The sequence below is a fragment of the Oncorhynchus masou genome, chromosome 10 (genome assembly GCF_036934945.1).
Source record: "Oncorhynchus masou masou isolate Uvic2021 chromosome 10, UVic_Omas_1.1, whole genome shotgun sequence".
Classification (NCBI taxonomy): domain Eukaryota; kingdom Metazoa; phylum Chordata; class Actinopteri; order Salmoniformes; family Salmonidae; genus Oncorhynchus; species Oncorhynchus masou.
This window is the reverse complement of record NC_088221.1, coordinates 3,863,268-3,877,218: the sequence shown is the minus strand read 5'-3', so window position 1 is coordinate 3,877,218 and position 13,951 is coordinate 3,863,268. Positions and strand designations below refer to the sequence as shown.

Sequence of the window (13,951 nt, the reverse complement as noted above, 5' to 3'; positions counted from 1 at the left end):
TGCATATCATATCTTCTGGGCCCGAGTAGCAGGCCGTTGAATTTGGGCATGCTTTTCATCCAAAATTCCGAATGCTGCCCCCTACCCTAGAGAGGTTAAAAGATCCTTCACGTGTGACAGAGAGACACCACTGTCCTCAACGGTACTCCCGCCGGCTTTGGTCTTTGTCATGGTAGCTAGCAACGTAGGTGATCTGTTACTCCTCACAGTTCCAGACGGGGCAGTTCACAGGGAAGATTGAAAACAACAATCAGCAGGGATCTAGACAGCTACAAACCCGGGACAATCCGCGGTCCCAGCCACAATGGCTAACCGCGTCGCGGGCTGTGTTCAAGAAAACCTTGCTAGCTTGATATGCAGCTAGTTAGAAACTAGGTTAGCTGTGACACCAAATAGCTCCTGAGACCCATTCTTGGTCGGCAGGATGACTGGAAAGAGATAAGCAGTCCCAGCAACTGATGCCAACTGCGTTGTGGGATCAAAACTAAGAAGCTAGCTACCAAGAACTTTCCGATATATTTTCAAACAACAATCTTTTCAAACAAACAAAACCGAGCTCTTCCTCGTTCCACGTTCAACAAGAAGCAACGTTTGGCAGCTGTGTCAAACACCATTGCCCACCATTGGGGGAGGGATGGTCCAAAATAGTGGTTGTCAAACTTTGTTTTGATTTGGGGGGGGGTTTATTGGGCACAGGGGAGAGTAGTGCGTTTTTTCCTGGATTACATTTGCTCTTCTGCTCGTGTTTTCCCTATAAACATTGGCTTGACTATTGATGTTGCTATTACCCTAATAAAGTTTAGAAACGCTTTTGCATTTGTTTATGATACCTTGAATTTGACCATCCTCTCCCCCCAGTAAATTCAATCTGTCCCTAAAAATCCCCCTAGATGCAGTCACATCTCATAGTCACGTCATGAGATTTGTAAATGAAAGAGGAATATAATAATACGAATCAAATGGAGTTTACCACCTCCCCGTTTAGAGTTTCTGGCGCAGCACAGAAATGCCTTATCCAGATGGAACCATCATGCAATACCTCCAGCAGGCAGAGAGGCAAGAGCCATTCGCCCGCCAGTGCAGGGGTCAAGCTACACTATTCACAACCATGTGTAATGTTCAGCGTAATTGCATTGCTGGACTTTTTTGAAACTTAAAGTATTTGTGTTGTTTTAAAAATAAACAAATAAAAGGAAATGTATGGTTTCAACATGTCTTTAATGTTTATTTGTTTTAGCTGTTTGTGAAAATTCCCTTAGTGCTAATCAGTGGTCGACCCGTCGTTCAGGGCAGGTTTTTCATGTTATTTTGGCATTAATACGTGTCACATATCAGTTTGAATATGCGGTGAGCGAGTTCATTAGGAAGTGCATCGGCAATGTTATACCCACAGCAACGATTAAAACATTCCCAAACCAGAAACCGCTGATTGATGGCAGCATTCGCTCGAAACTGAAAGCGCGAACCACTGCTTTTAACCAGGGCAAGGTGACCGGAAACATGACCGAATACAAACAGTGTAGCTATTCCCTCCACAAGGCAATCAAACGAGCTAAGTGTCAGTATAGAGGCAAAGTAGAGTCGCAATTCAAAGGCTCAGACACAAGAGGTATGTGGCAAGGTCTACAGTCAATCACGGATTACAAAAAGAAAACCAGCCCCGTCGCGGACCAGGATGTCTTGCTCCCAGACAGACTAAATAACTTTTTTGCTCGCTTTGAGGAGAATACAGTGCCACTGACACGGCCCGCTACCAAAACCTGTGGGCTCTCCTTCACTGCAGCCGACGTGAGTAAAACATTTAAACGTGTTAACCTTCGCAAGGCTGCAGGCCCAGACGGCATCCCTAGCTGTGTGCTCAGAGCATGCGCAGACCAGCTGGCTGGTGTGTTTACGGAAATAATCAATCCTTATCCCAGTCTACTCTTCCCACATGCTTCAAGAGGGCCACCATTGTTCCTGTTCCCAAGAGAGCTAAGGTAACTGAGCTAAACGACTACCGCCCCTTAGCACTCACTTCCGTCATCATGAAGGGCTTTGAGAGACAATTCAAGGACCATATCACCTCCACCCTACCTGACACCCTAGACCCACTCCAATTTGCTTACCGCCCCAATAGGTCCACAGACGACGCAATATCAAACACACTGCCCTAGCCCATCTGGACAAGAGGAATACCTATGTGAGAATGCTGTTACTCGACTACAGCTCAGCATTTAACACCATAGTACCCTCCAAACTCGTCATCAAGCTAGAGACCCTGGATCCTGACCCCGCCCTGTACAACTGGGTACTGGACTTCCTGATGGGCCGCCCCCGGGTGGTGAGGGTAGGTAACAACATCTCCACCCCGCTGATCCTCAACACCGGGGCCCCACAAGGGTGCGTTCTGAGCCCTCTCCTGTACTCCCTGCTCACCCATGACTCAATCATCATGTTTGCGGATGACACTACAGTGGTAGGCTTGATTACCAACAACGACGAGACGGCCTACAGGGAGGAGGTGAGGGCCCTCGGAGTGTGGTGTCAGGAAAATAACCTCACACTCAACGTCAACAAAACAAAGGAGATGATTGTGGACTTCAGGAAACAGCAGAGGGAGCACCCCCCTATCCACATCAACGGGACAGTAGTGGAGAGGATAGTAAGTTTTAAGTTCCTCGGCGTACACATAACAGACAAACTGAATTGGTCCACCCACACAGACAGCGTTGTGAAGAAGGCGCAGCAGCGCCTCTTCAACCTCAGGTGGATGAAGATATTTGGCTTGTCACCAAAAGCACTCACAAACTTCTACAGATGCACAATCGAGAGCATCCTGGCAGGCTGTATCACCACCTGGTATGGAAACTGCTCCGCCCACAACCGTAAGGCTCTCCAGAGGGTAGTGAGGTCTGCACAACGCATCACCGGGGGCAAACTACCTGCCCTCCAGGACACCTACACCACCCGATGTCACAGAAAGGCCATAAAGATCATCAAGGACAACAACCACCTGAGCCACTGCCTGTTCACCCCGCTATCATCCAGAAGGCGAGGCCAGTACAGGAGCATCAAAGCAGGGACCGAGAGACTGAAAAACAGCTTCTATCTCAAGGCCATTAGACTGTTAAACAGCCACCACTAACATTGAGTGGCTGCTGCCAACATACTGATTCAACTCCAGCCAATTTAATAATGGGAATTGATCGAAATTGATGTAAAAAATGTATCACTAGCCACTTTAAACAATACCACTTAATATAATGTTTACATACCCTACATTACTCATCTCATATGTATATGTATATACTGTACTCTATATCATCTATTGCATCTTGCCATCTTTATGTAATACAGGTATCACTGGCCACTTTAAACTATGCCACTTTATGTTTATATACCCTATATTACTCATCTCATATGTATATACTGTACTCTATACCATCTATTGCATCTTGCCTATGCCGTTCTGTACCATCACTCATTCATATATCTTTAAGTACATATTCTTTATCCCTTTACACTTGTGTGTATAAAGTAGTAGTTGTGGAATTATTTGATTAGATTACTCGTTGGTTATTACTGCATTGTCGGAACTAGAGGCACAAGCATTTTGCTACACTCGCATTAACATCTGCTAACCATGTGTATGTGACAATAAAATTTGATTTGATTTGATAGAAGTGCCCAGCCAAGAAGACTCAAGGCCATTGGACACAGATAAAATCACAAATCTATAGTAGCTTTGATTGGACATGTCAAAAATCTTAGCTAGCAGTCATCAGCATGAATAAAGTCGACAATCTGCTGGCAAATCCATTTTAATCCTTGTCATATGAAGAGAAATAATGAAGAGAAAGTATAAATAAAACCTATCGGTGCTCATCAGCCATTGGATATAAACATTACACAACAAGTTGGAAATCGCAAAATCAACCATGAGTGGTTTGGAAGGATACAGTGGCTAACTGCAAGTGTTGCAAAGCCTGCTATTCAGCGGAGTGGCTGTGTAGTCCCAAGTCTAAGAGGTTAATTAACCTCTTGAATCTCCCCATCCCGGATCCGGGATCGTGACTAAAGCCTCAGGCTCATTAGCATAACGCAACGTTAACAATTTCTGAAAATCGCAAATAAAATGAAAATAATGCGCCTGCTCTCAAGCTTAGCCTTTTCTTAACAACACTGTCATCTCAGATTTTCAAAATATGCTTTTGAACCATAGCAATTGACTAATTTGTGTAAGAGTATGCTAAGCTAGCTTAGCATTTTGAGTAGCATTTAGCACGCAACATTTTCACAAAAACCAGATAACCAAATAAATAAAATAATTTACCTTTGAAGAGCTTCGGATGTTTTCAATGAGGAGACTCTCAGTTACATACCAAATGCGCAGTTTTTCCTGAAAGCGTCTGTGTGTAGGAGAAATCGCTCCGTTTTGTACATCACATTTGGCTACCGAAACTAACCGAAAATTCAGTCACCTACAACGTCAAACTTTTTCCGAATTAACTCCATAATATCGACGAAACATGGCAAACGTTGTTTGGAATCAATCCTCAAGGTGTTTTTTCACATATCTCTTCATTGATATATCGTTCGTGGAAGCCTGCATTCTTCTCTAAATTCCATGGAAAAATACTTGCAGCTGACTTTTGCGCACCAATTTCGGCGCAGGACACCGGGCGGACACCTGGTAAATGTGGTCTCTTATGGTCAATCTTCCAATGATATGCCTACAAATACGTCACAATGCTGCAGACACCTTGGGGAAACGACAGACTTACTCCTCTCGCATTCACAGCCATATAAGGAGACAATGGAAAACAGAGCCTCAAAAATCCTGCTCATTTCCTGGATGCCGTCTCATCTTGGTTTTGCCTGAAGCTCACGTTCTAGGGCACGCACAGAAAATATCTTTGCAGTTCTGGACATGTCAGAGTGTTTTCTTTCGAAAGCTATCAATTATATGCATAGTCGAGCATCTTTTTGTGACAAAATATCTTGTTTAAAACGGGAACGTTTTTCATCCAAAAATGAAATTGCGCCCCTAGAGTTTCAACAGGTTAAGGGTCTCTTTTCCAAGTTTAAAATTATAAACATTCATCTTTGGCCATGTTATCAATGAAGCATGATTTGTGCCGCGCTCAAAACAACTGTTAACTCAAAACTGCAAAACCTGACTTTAGTGAGTTCAAGACAACTGGGATTTCTGGGAAAACGAGCTACAACTGTATTTTCCCGAAATCCCAGTTGTCTTGAACTCCTATTTTTGAACTTTCGTCCAACTCGGGAGATCACTGATGTCATGATGATTCAAACGTTTTTTGTGTGTTCCAAGTTGTGTTGAAAGCACCATAAATCCAGAGAATGTCAGACTTTGATGGCAAAGTTTGATGACAAAATTTGCCCACGAAGGACCGGCGTGCCACCTTTCTGTTCAAGTGAACACAGCACAACAAGTTGAGTCCAAAAATGTCTTGTATGCTGCTGCATAAATTATGTTAGATGCCAGGGAGAGATGTATACTGTAGCTAAGAAAGTAATACTAAGTGTATGTTGTGTAGTGAGCTGTTAGTAGCCCATGTGCCTCACACTAATAATTTTGTATATTTTAACCTCTTAATGCCGCCCACTGTTCTGACTTGGTGGTGCACATGTAGCCTATAAACTGTTTTTGAGAAATGTAATCATCGAATATTGTAAGAGCTTTCATTGTCTGCTTTTATGCCCCCTTTATTTATCATACCGTTCTGATTTGGTGAACAGGGAGCACACTGTAAGAATGGCCCATGTTCTGAATTTTGTGGCTGTAAATTTAAAATGTGCTGAACAAATAGCCATTGGTATCCCAATGGTTGGGATACCAACCATTCAAAGTTGGCCTTAGTGGGAGTGACCATAGAACACTATAGGATTGACCTGAGTCAAGTGATTTTCATTGTCACTAGTTGGGTGTGCCACTCTATTTTTATAGCTCATTGTCACTAGTTAACACAGTCAAAAAGTCATAATTATGGCTAAACCCTACCCATTTCCACAATTTATCTTCCTAAAATGTTATGATAAACCTAACCCTAACTAATGAAGGCCATGTTTGATGCGTTGGTCCACCAGAACTTCCGCACATTTGGGTGGATGTGTCTGGGAACGAGATTAGGTGTAATGTGACTAACATGACATCACTTTAGAGCGTATGACATCTTTCAGCACACTGTCACCCTTCACAAAGCAAAAGTTCACATTTGATGCTGGTGATTATGTCACATAGTTATGCCACATTTATGAACCTTTTATAAAGCATGACATATGGTTATAGAATATTTGCAACACACTTATGAAGTGCTTATGAAACCTTTATAAGCTAAACGTAATTTAATGTGTGCCCATAAACTCTTATTGTGGTTTTCAGCATCAGTGGAGAGAAGATAGCACTTCTGGATGAGATCTGGGCTGTTAAGAGGAAAGTCTCTCTCTTTCTGCTCTCTCTTTTCACCTGCCTTTCCGCTCACTCGTTCTCCCTCTCTATTCTTTGTCTCTGTCTTTCTCTCCTGCTCGTTGACACCGAGCCAAGGCCATTATCGGCGGTAGAATTGGGCCTTGGACAGAGTCTTTAGGTGTGTGTGTGTGTGTGTGTGGTCTATACTGTACCTGTGCAGATGAGTCCGTCGTGCTTATCACACTCCCTGTCGTCACACTCACAATACTCCCCAGAGACCCACCAATCCTGAGGAGATCCAGAACAGATACACCGGCCACAGTGACACGACCCTGCCAGAACACACACACACACACACACACACACACACACACACACACACACACACACACACACACACACACACACACACACACACACACACACACACACAAACATATACACACACAACAACAACGGACGTTCAAGCAATCAACAAAATAGTTACAGTTATAAAAATATAAGGATAGATTTGTGAGGACAAGGTAATGTGCTCACAATCATAGTGTATTGACGTCCTGACCCTTTTTAAATTGTGACTGGATTAAAATATAAGGCCTGCTGGTTCCAACTATACTTTTACCCGGGAATCGCCCCCAGCAAGCCTTCACTGTAAAAGTCTGTCCTCCTTTGGCTCCCCCAGTACTTCCTCTCCTGAACAACAAAAGCACTGTCCTTGCATTTCTCCCATCAGATATTTCTACTGTGTGCTCCAGTGCACATCGAGGGCAGTGAGCGACGGGCTGGATAGTAAGGGTTTAAATGCTTGGAAAAGGCACGCAAGCAGGCAGACGGATGAGAGGGGAACGATTCTCTCATGGCTGTAACCCGGGAGAAGTCTTTTCAGTCTCCACTATTTATCCCCATAGACTACCCACTGGGCACAGACGTCAGCTCAAGGTCTAGTTTAGTTTTACATTTGGTTGAGTTGTCAACTAACATGAATTCAATGTGAAATCAACAAAACATTTCACCATATCATTGGATTTAAGTTCAAAGTTGGGTCAAAAAAAGACGAAATACCATGCAAATCATATTAGTTTTCCGTGTTTATTCAACATCATCACATAGATGTTTTTGGTTGAAATGACGTTGAAACAACATTGATTCAATCAGTTTTTGCCCAGTGGGTAGTGTGTGCCTGAAGGATTGCAGTGTGAGAGTTGAAGGGTTGACTCCACTTGACTCATAGGTTACCGCTTGTTATCATGAATCTTGTTCTGGAGGTAGCTCTGCAGAGTGGTCACCAGCTGGCACAGCCACAAAGTCATCAAATCTGATTTGAAACCTAACTCTAACCTTTACCCCAACTGAAGGGGAGAGGATAGTCTTATGCTTGTGTCTGAGTGCAGGTTGAAACATGCCCATCTCCATTGTGCAGCCTAAGAAGGTGTGAGACCAGAGGGTGAAGATGTCCTAAGATGGACAACACACCTTTGGTTTAGTAGATCTCTGACAGTACTCCATACTCCAGTAATCTCCATGCACCTGACATTTGGCTGAAATGTCAGTGTGACATGCAAGTTGTTCTTTGGTTACATAGCTGAATAGAGGATACGGCCTCCAACACATGATGATGCACAGTGCCTTCGGAAAGTATTCAGACACCTTGACTGTTTACAGCCTTATTATAAAATGGATTGTTTTTTCCCCCTCATCAATCTACACACAATACCCCATAATGACAAAGCATAAACAGGTTTTTAGAAATGTTTGTTAATTTATAAAAACTGAAAAACTGAAATATAACATTTACACAAGTATTCAGACCCTTTACTCAGTACTTTTGGCAGCGATTACAGCCTTGATTCTTCTTGGGTATGACGCTACAAGCGTGGCACACCTGTATTTGGGGAGATTCTTCCATTATTTTCTGCAGATCCTCTCAAGCTCTGTCAGGTTGAATGGAGAGCACCGCTGCACAGCTATTTTAAGGTCTCTACAGAGATGTTCGATCGGGTTTGGGTCCGGGCTATGATATGGTGCCAGGTTTCCTTCAGACGAGACACTTGGCGTTCAGGCTAAAAAGTTCAGTCTTGGTTTCATCAGACCAGAAAATCTTTTTTCTCATGGTCTGAGAGTCTTCAGGTGCCTTTTGGCAAACTCCAAGTGGGCTGTCATATGCCTTATACTGAAGCTCTGTGAGCTTTTTCGACCCCATGGCTTGTTTTCTGCTCTGACATGCACTGTCGACAGTGGGACCATATAAAGACATCTGTGTGCCTTTCCAAATCATGTTCAATCAATTGAAATTACCACAGGTGGACTCCAATCAAGTTGTGGAAACATCTCAATGATGATCAAAGGAAACAGGATGTACCTGAACTCTGAGTCTCATAGCAAACGGTCTGAATACTTATGTAAATATGGTATTTCTGTGGAAAAAGCAACGGGGTCTGAATACTTTGCGAAGGCACTGTAGATATACCCTGGATATTGGGTGCACTCAGGACCGGCTCGAGCGTTTTCAGGGCCCTAAGCGAGAACGGCCCCCTTAGGCAGCAGGACCTCTTTTCCTGTCCAAATAAAATATTTAAATATTGATAATTTATTCGTCTGAGACGTGTGCCGACAGAAAGACACTTCAATCTCAGATAAATCATCTTAGCGAGCAAAACAGCGCCCCTCTGTTTCAGTATATGTAGCCCATGTATCTGATGCTGTCTGGACAAAAAGAGTATGACATGTCATACTGTTTTTGTCCAGACAGCATCGGATACATGGGCTACATATACTGAGACAGAGGGGCGCTGTTTTGTTCGATTGCATGCTTTCTCTGGTGAGATAGTAGTTTCTTCTCCCAACAGTAGAGCCTGATCCTCTCCTTCTCCCGATCATTGAAGCTGTCTTGAACAGGGAGGGCCATCCTATTGTGTTGATTTATTCTAATTATATACCCTATATCAGTCCACCGTCCATCTACTTGGGAGTAGGCTACACAGTGAGAGCGTGCGTAATCTACAATGGCAGGAAGACCAAGACGAATGGATGCACATGCTGCGTTCGTGCTGCTACAAAATCGAAATGAAAACGACTCAGATGGCAGTGAAGAAAATAATCATGACATCTCTGATGATAATTCTTCTGATTCTGAGCCTAAGCCTGAGCCTACAACTGCGAGGCCTAAGCGCAAAAAAAGACAGAACGGTGCGCAATGATCATGTGTCCGGAGCCATCACCAAATTAAACCGTGTCATCACTGAGAGAGCACATCCTACATCTCAAGCAAAAAACAAGATCCGCATCACACTCACCAACTTTCCTTGTTTATGTGACATGGACATGCTCCAACTGATGCCATTGCGTGAAGAAGCACACAATGTAAGTGTGAGTGGACATTAATGGACTATTTTTGACTGCTCTCATATTGACACTTCATTATAATACCATTTTTGGTTTTGTGCTGATTTTCACTATTTATCAAGAACAAAAAGTTGTTACCATGTGCCAACACATATAGTTCCTGTTTCATTGATAGAACCTTATTTTTTTGTATTTTCTTTTTTTTTTTACATATATCCTACATTAACATAAACTAAAGAAAAAGCTTTCTTTGTATTCTAATGTTAGCTAAGACCTTCATATACACAACCAAATGATCATTTTTGCACATACATACAATCTATTAATCACACTGTCAGAATGACTGCACATTAGCTTGAAGGGGGATCCCTCCAGGCCCAACGTCTCTAGTAAAAATAATAATAATAATGTGCAGCGCATGCAGACATAGGAGGTCCCGTGGAAAAAAAGAACCCCCCTATGGAAATCAAATTCCCATCCAACAGATTTGTTCTGGCGCTGGCCCTGCCAAGCAGCCGGGCCCTAAGAAACCACTTATGTCTCTTATACCTGAAGCCAGAAGACTGCAGGTATGAGGGTGTTGTTTCTTTATGCCTGCTACTACCCTAATCTGTGTGATCAGATCTCATGGAAAGCTCCACTCAAGTGGTCTACACAAATCAGTGGAGTAGAAAATAATTGAATGGAATGGAATGAAATAGTGCAGAGAATAGACACAAAAGAAGCCAATAGATGGAGATAGAAATGAAATTAATGTAATGACAAAGTAAAAAACAAAGGAACCTTTTCCATTGCACATGACTCCATCGGCGGTCTCACACAGCTCTTTGCTCTGAGCGTCAGTCATTTCGCATGTCCGAGGGAACGAGCACAACTTCCCAAACCAGCCGTCACCACAGATACACCGGCCGCATGAACAGAAACCATGACCTGGTGGGGGACAGGGTAGACATATAGTATGTTATACAATAGAAACCAGTAGAAACCATGAACTGGTGGGGGACAGGGTAGACATACAGTATGTTATACAATAGAAACCAGTAGAAACCATGCACTGGTGGGGGACAGGGTAGACATACAGTATGTTATACAATAGAAACCAGTAGAAACCATGAACTGGTGGGGGACAGGGTAGACATACAGTATGTTATACAATAGAAACCAGTAGAAACCATGACCTGGTGGGGGACAGGGTAGACATATAGTATGTTATACAATAGAAACCAGTAGAAACCATGAACTGGTGGGGGACAGGGTAGACATACAGTATGTTATACAATAGAAACCAGTAGAAACCATGAACTGGTGGGGGACAGGGTAGACATACAGTATGTTATACAATAGAAACCAGTAGAAACCATGACCTGGTGGGGGACAGGGTAGACATACAGTATGTTATACAATAGAAACCAGTAGAAACCATGAACTGGTGGGGGACAGGGTAGACATACAGTATGTTATACAATAGAAACCAGTAGAAACCATGACCTGGTGGGGGACAGGGTAGACATATAGTATGTTATACAATAGAAACCAGTAGAAACCATGAACTGGTGGGGGACAGGGTAGACATACAGTATGTTATACAATAGAAACCAGTAGAAACCATGAACTGGTGGGGGACAGGGTAGACATATAGTATGTTATACAATAGAAACCAGTAGAAACCATGAACTGGTGGGGGACAGGGTAGACATACAGTATGTTATACAATAGAAACCAGTACAAACCATTAACTGGTGGGGGACAGGGTCGATTCTTATGAGTAGAATGTCACAATACACATTTGAAAAAGAGGGGGATGATGATCGAAAAAGTCAGTAATGTTACCGTGTCAGTGATGCTTTACTAAGTTGTTTTTGTAAGAAAAAAATGTATGTTCTGTCCTATTGCGTTTGCTGTGTTTGGTTGTTTGAACCACTGCACACAAGACCCCTCATAGGAAAAAATTGTAATTGTAACTTAAATTTGAAGTTGTTTGGTTTTGTATCTCCACTCCTCTCCGGCCACGTTACTACCTTTATGACATCACTTGAATGGACCTTGTGCATCACAAAAAAAATAAGCTTGGTTTGCCATGGAAACCATCAATAACATTCTACATTCACAACATTCTAGAGACAAATTCAAGACTCTCCTCATCAACAACCAAACCTTCTGAGAAGACACGTCGAACTTTAAATGTCATGTCTCTATGACTTTGGCTATGAGTCTGACCCCGACTCTCAATCTGATAAGGAGGAGCCTATGTGTCTGGCTGTGACTGAGTCTGAAGAATCCAGAGAGCTGGGTCTCTACCACTTCATAGAGCCCTCACCCTCCCAGCCATCCTCTGCACTCTTAGAATTTTATTTTTCAAAAAAGGGTTTTTCAGCTGTCCCCATAGGAGAACCCTTTTTGGTTCCAGGTAGAACCTTTTTTGGTTCCAGGTAGAAACCTTTTGGAATCCATATAAAATGCGGTGTAGAACAGGTTCTACATGGAACCAAAAAGGTTCTACCTTGAACAAAAAAAAAAAGGTTTTCATTTACATTACATTTGGGTTATCCTATGGGAACAGCCAAAGAACCCTTTTAGATTGGAGGAAACGCCTTTTTTCGTGTGTGCTGGTCCCGCTGGCTAATGCCAGTAGTGTGCAGTGACTAGGAGTGATGCCCTGAATGAGGCTGAGGTGGAACAGGCAGTGTCAGTGCAACCAGCAAATTTCAAAGTTGCTCGAAACATCAAATTTATTTTGAAGTGTTTTTGTTACTCCTGCTCCTGTGTGTCGTTCAACTTCTCCAAATGTCAAATTTAGAAGTTAAGGGTTAAGTTTAGACACTCATTCTGAATGGTTAAGGTATGAGTTAAGGTTTGGGATAGGGTTAAAACATTCTGTTTAGGCTCTCATTCCAAATGGTTAACGTATTGTCTGTTCTTGATGTGGGCTAATAACCAGCTGGTAAGAGTGTATTGCCCTCCCTCGGCTCCTTCATGTGCTCTTAACAGTTTATCTGAATTACTATCTACAGTCAGTATGGTAAATCTGAACGATTAATAATGAGCGATTTTAATATTGATTGGAGGACACCAGTGTCAGATTAATATTAAAATAGGGAAGTGGCGATCATGACATTTTGTCAGCCGGTTATTGTCGTGCAAAAGACTGCCGGTCTCACGGTAATTTACTGTTAATTAACACAAACACGTTTAGCCTCTCCAGGCCTCCACCCATACAAGCCACTGATGCACACCTTTGAAACATCGACATTTCAAAAACTATAATAAACCAATTTAATGTACACCATCACAATAAATCCACTATTTATTTTACGTCTAAAGAAACACTATATATGAAAATGTATTTCAGATGAAAGAATATGAGTTGGCCTTGTGTAGGCCTATGTTATCTGTCTATGCTCCATGCCATAGGCTGTAGGCTTGTTCATTTAGCTGACAAGATATGCTTATCAGTCCCGTGCCATTGTTTTATTTGACATGATTTTATAGCAGAATACAATCAAAAGGTTATTTTTCAAATGACAGAGTGAGTGTGCGCATGAAGTGGATATGTTGAGCGTAAAAGTGATCATTTGAAACAGGTCCTGTTGGCTGACAGAGTTATTTGGTAACATTAGTTGTGAAAGACACAAAACATTAGAATTTCTTAGAAAACAACATACAGTGCCTTGCAAAAGTATTCGGCCCCCTTGAACTTTGCGGCCTGAAATGTGGCAAAAGGTCGCAAAGTTCAAGGGGGCCGAATACTTTCGCAAGGCACTGTACATGGGATGCATGGTGCGAGTACAGGCTATTGGGGATTTGAGAGGGTAACCAAACAAAAAAAGCACAGCTGTTCTCTCATCAAGTGATCATATTTTCACCCATCAGATTATTCTCAATTTAATCTTGTCTTTACTAATATGCACAATTACATTTCAATTTAGAATGGCCTATTATTAAATGGGCGGGAACAGGGGCACTCGAATAAAGAATTGATAGCGAATTGTATCCGTGCCCTTTCTCTCTGGTCGGTTTTGTAGGCTTATTCGGTTGTAAAGCAGAGTATGTGCTTAATATGAGCAGCTGAGAAATAAATATAAGAACACTATTTTCACTCCACACATCCACCACTGTTTGAGGAGAAGGCTCTCGCTGTTCAACAGGTTCAACATATTGCGCCCAAACTCTGTGTCCCATGACCTCTCCAAC

General features: G+C 42.5%; 1 protein-coding gene across 2 annotated transcripts in view; it reads right to left on the bottom strand.

Moving 5' to 3' along the window:
* itgbl1 (integrin, beta-like 1) overlaps positions 1-13,951 on the bottom strand; it is a 140,180-nt gene that overhangs the window by 11,030 nt on the left and 115,199 nt on the right. For both annotated transcript variants that reach the window (XM_064975664.1, XM_064975663.1), the window contains 2 exons: positions 10,544-10,690; positions 6,631-6,750 (listed from right to left, as the gene is read on the bottom strand). In XM_064975664.1, coding sequence (XP_064831736.1) covers positions 6,631-6,750; positions 10,544-10,690 — 267 coding nt within the window. The remainder of the gene's footprint in view (positions 1-6,630; positions 6,751-10,543; positions 10,691-13,951) is intronic.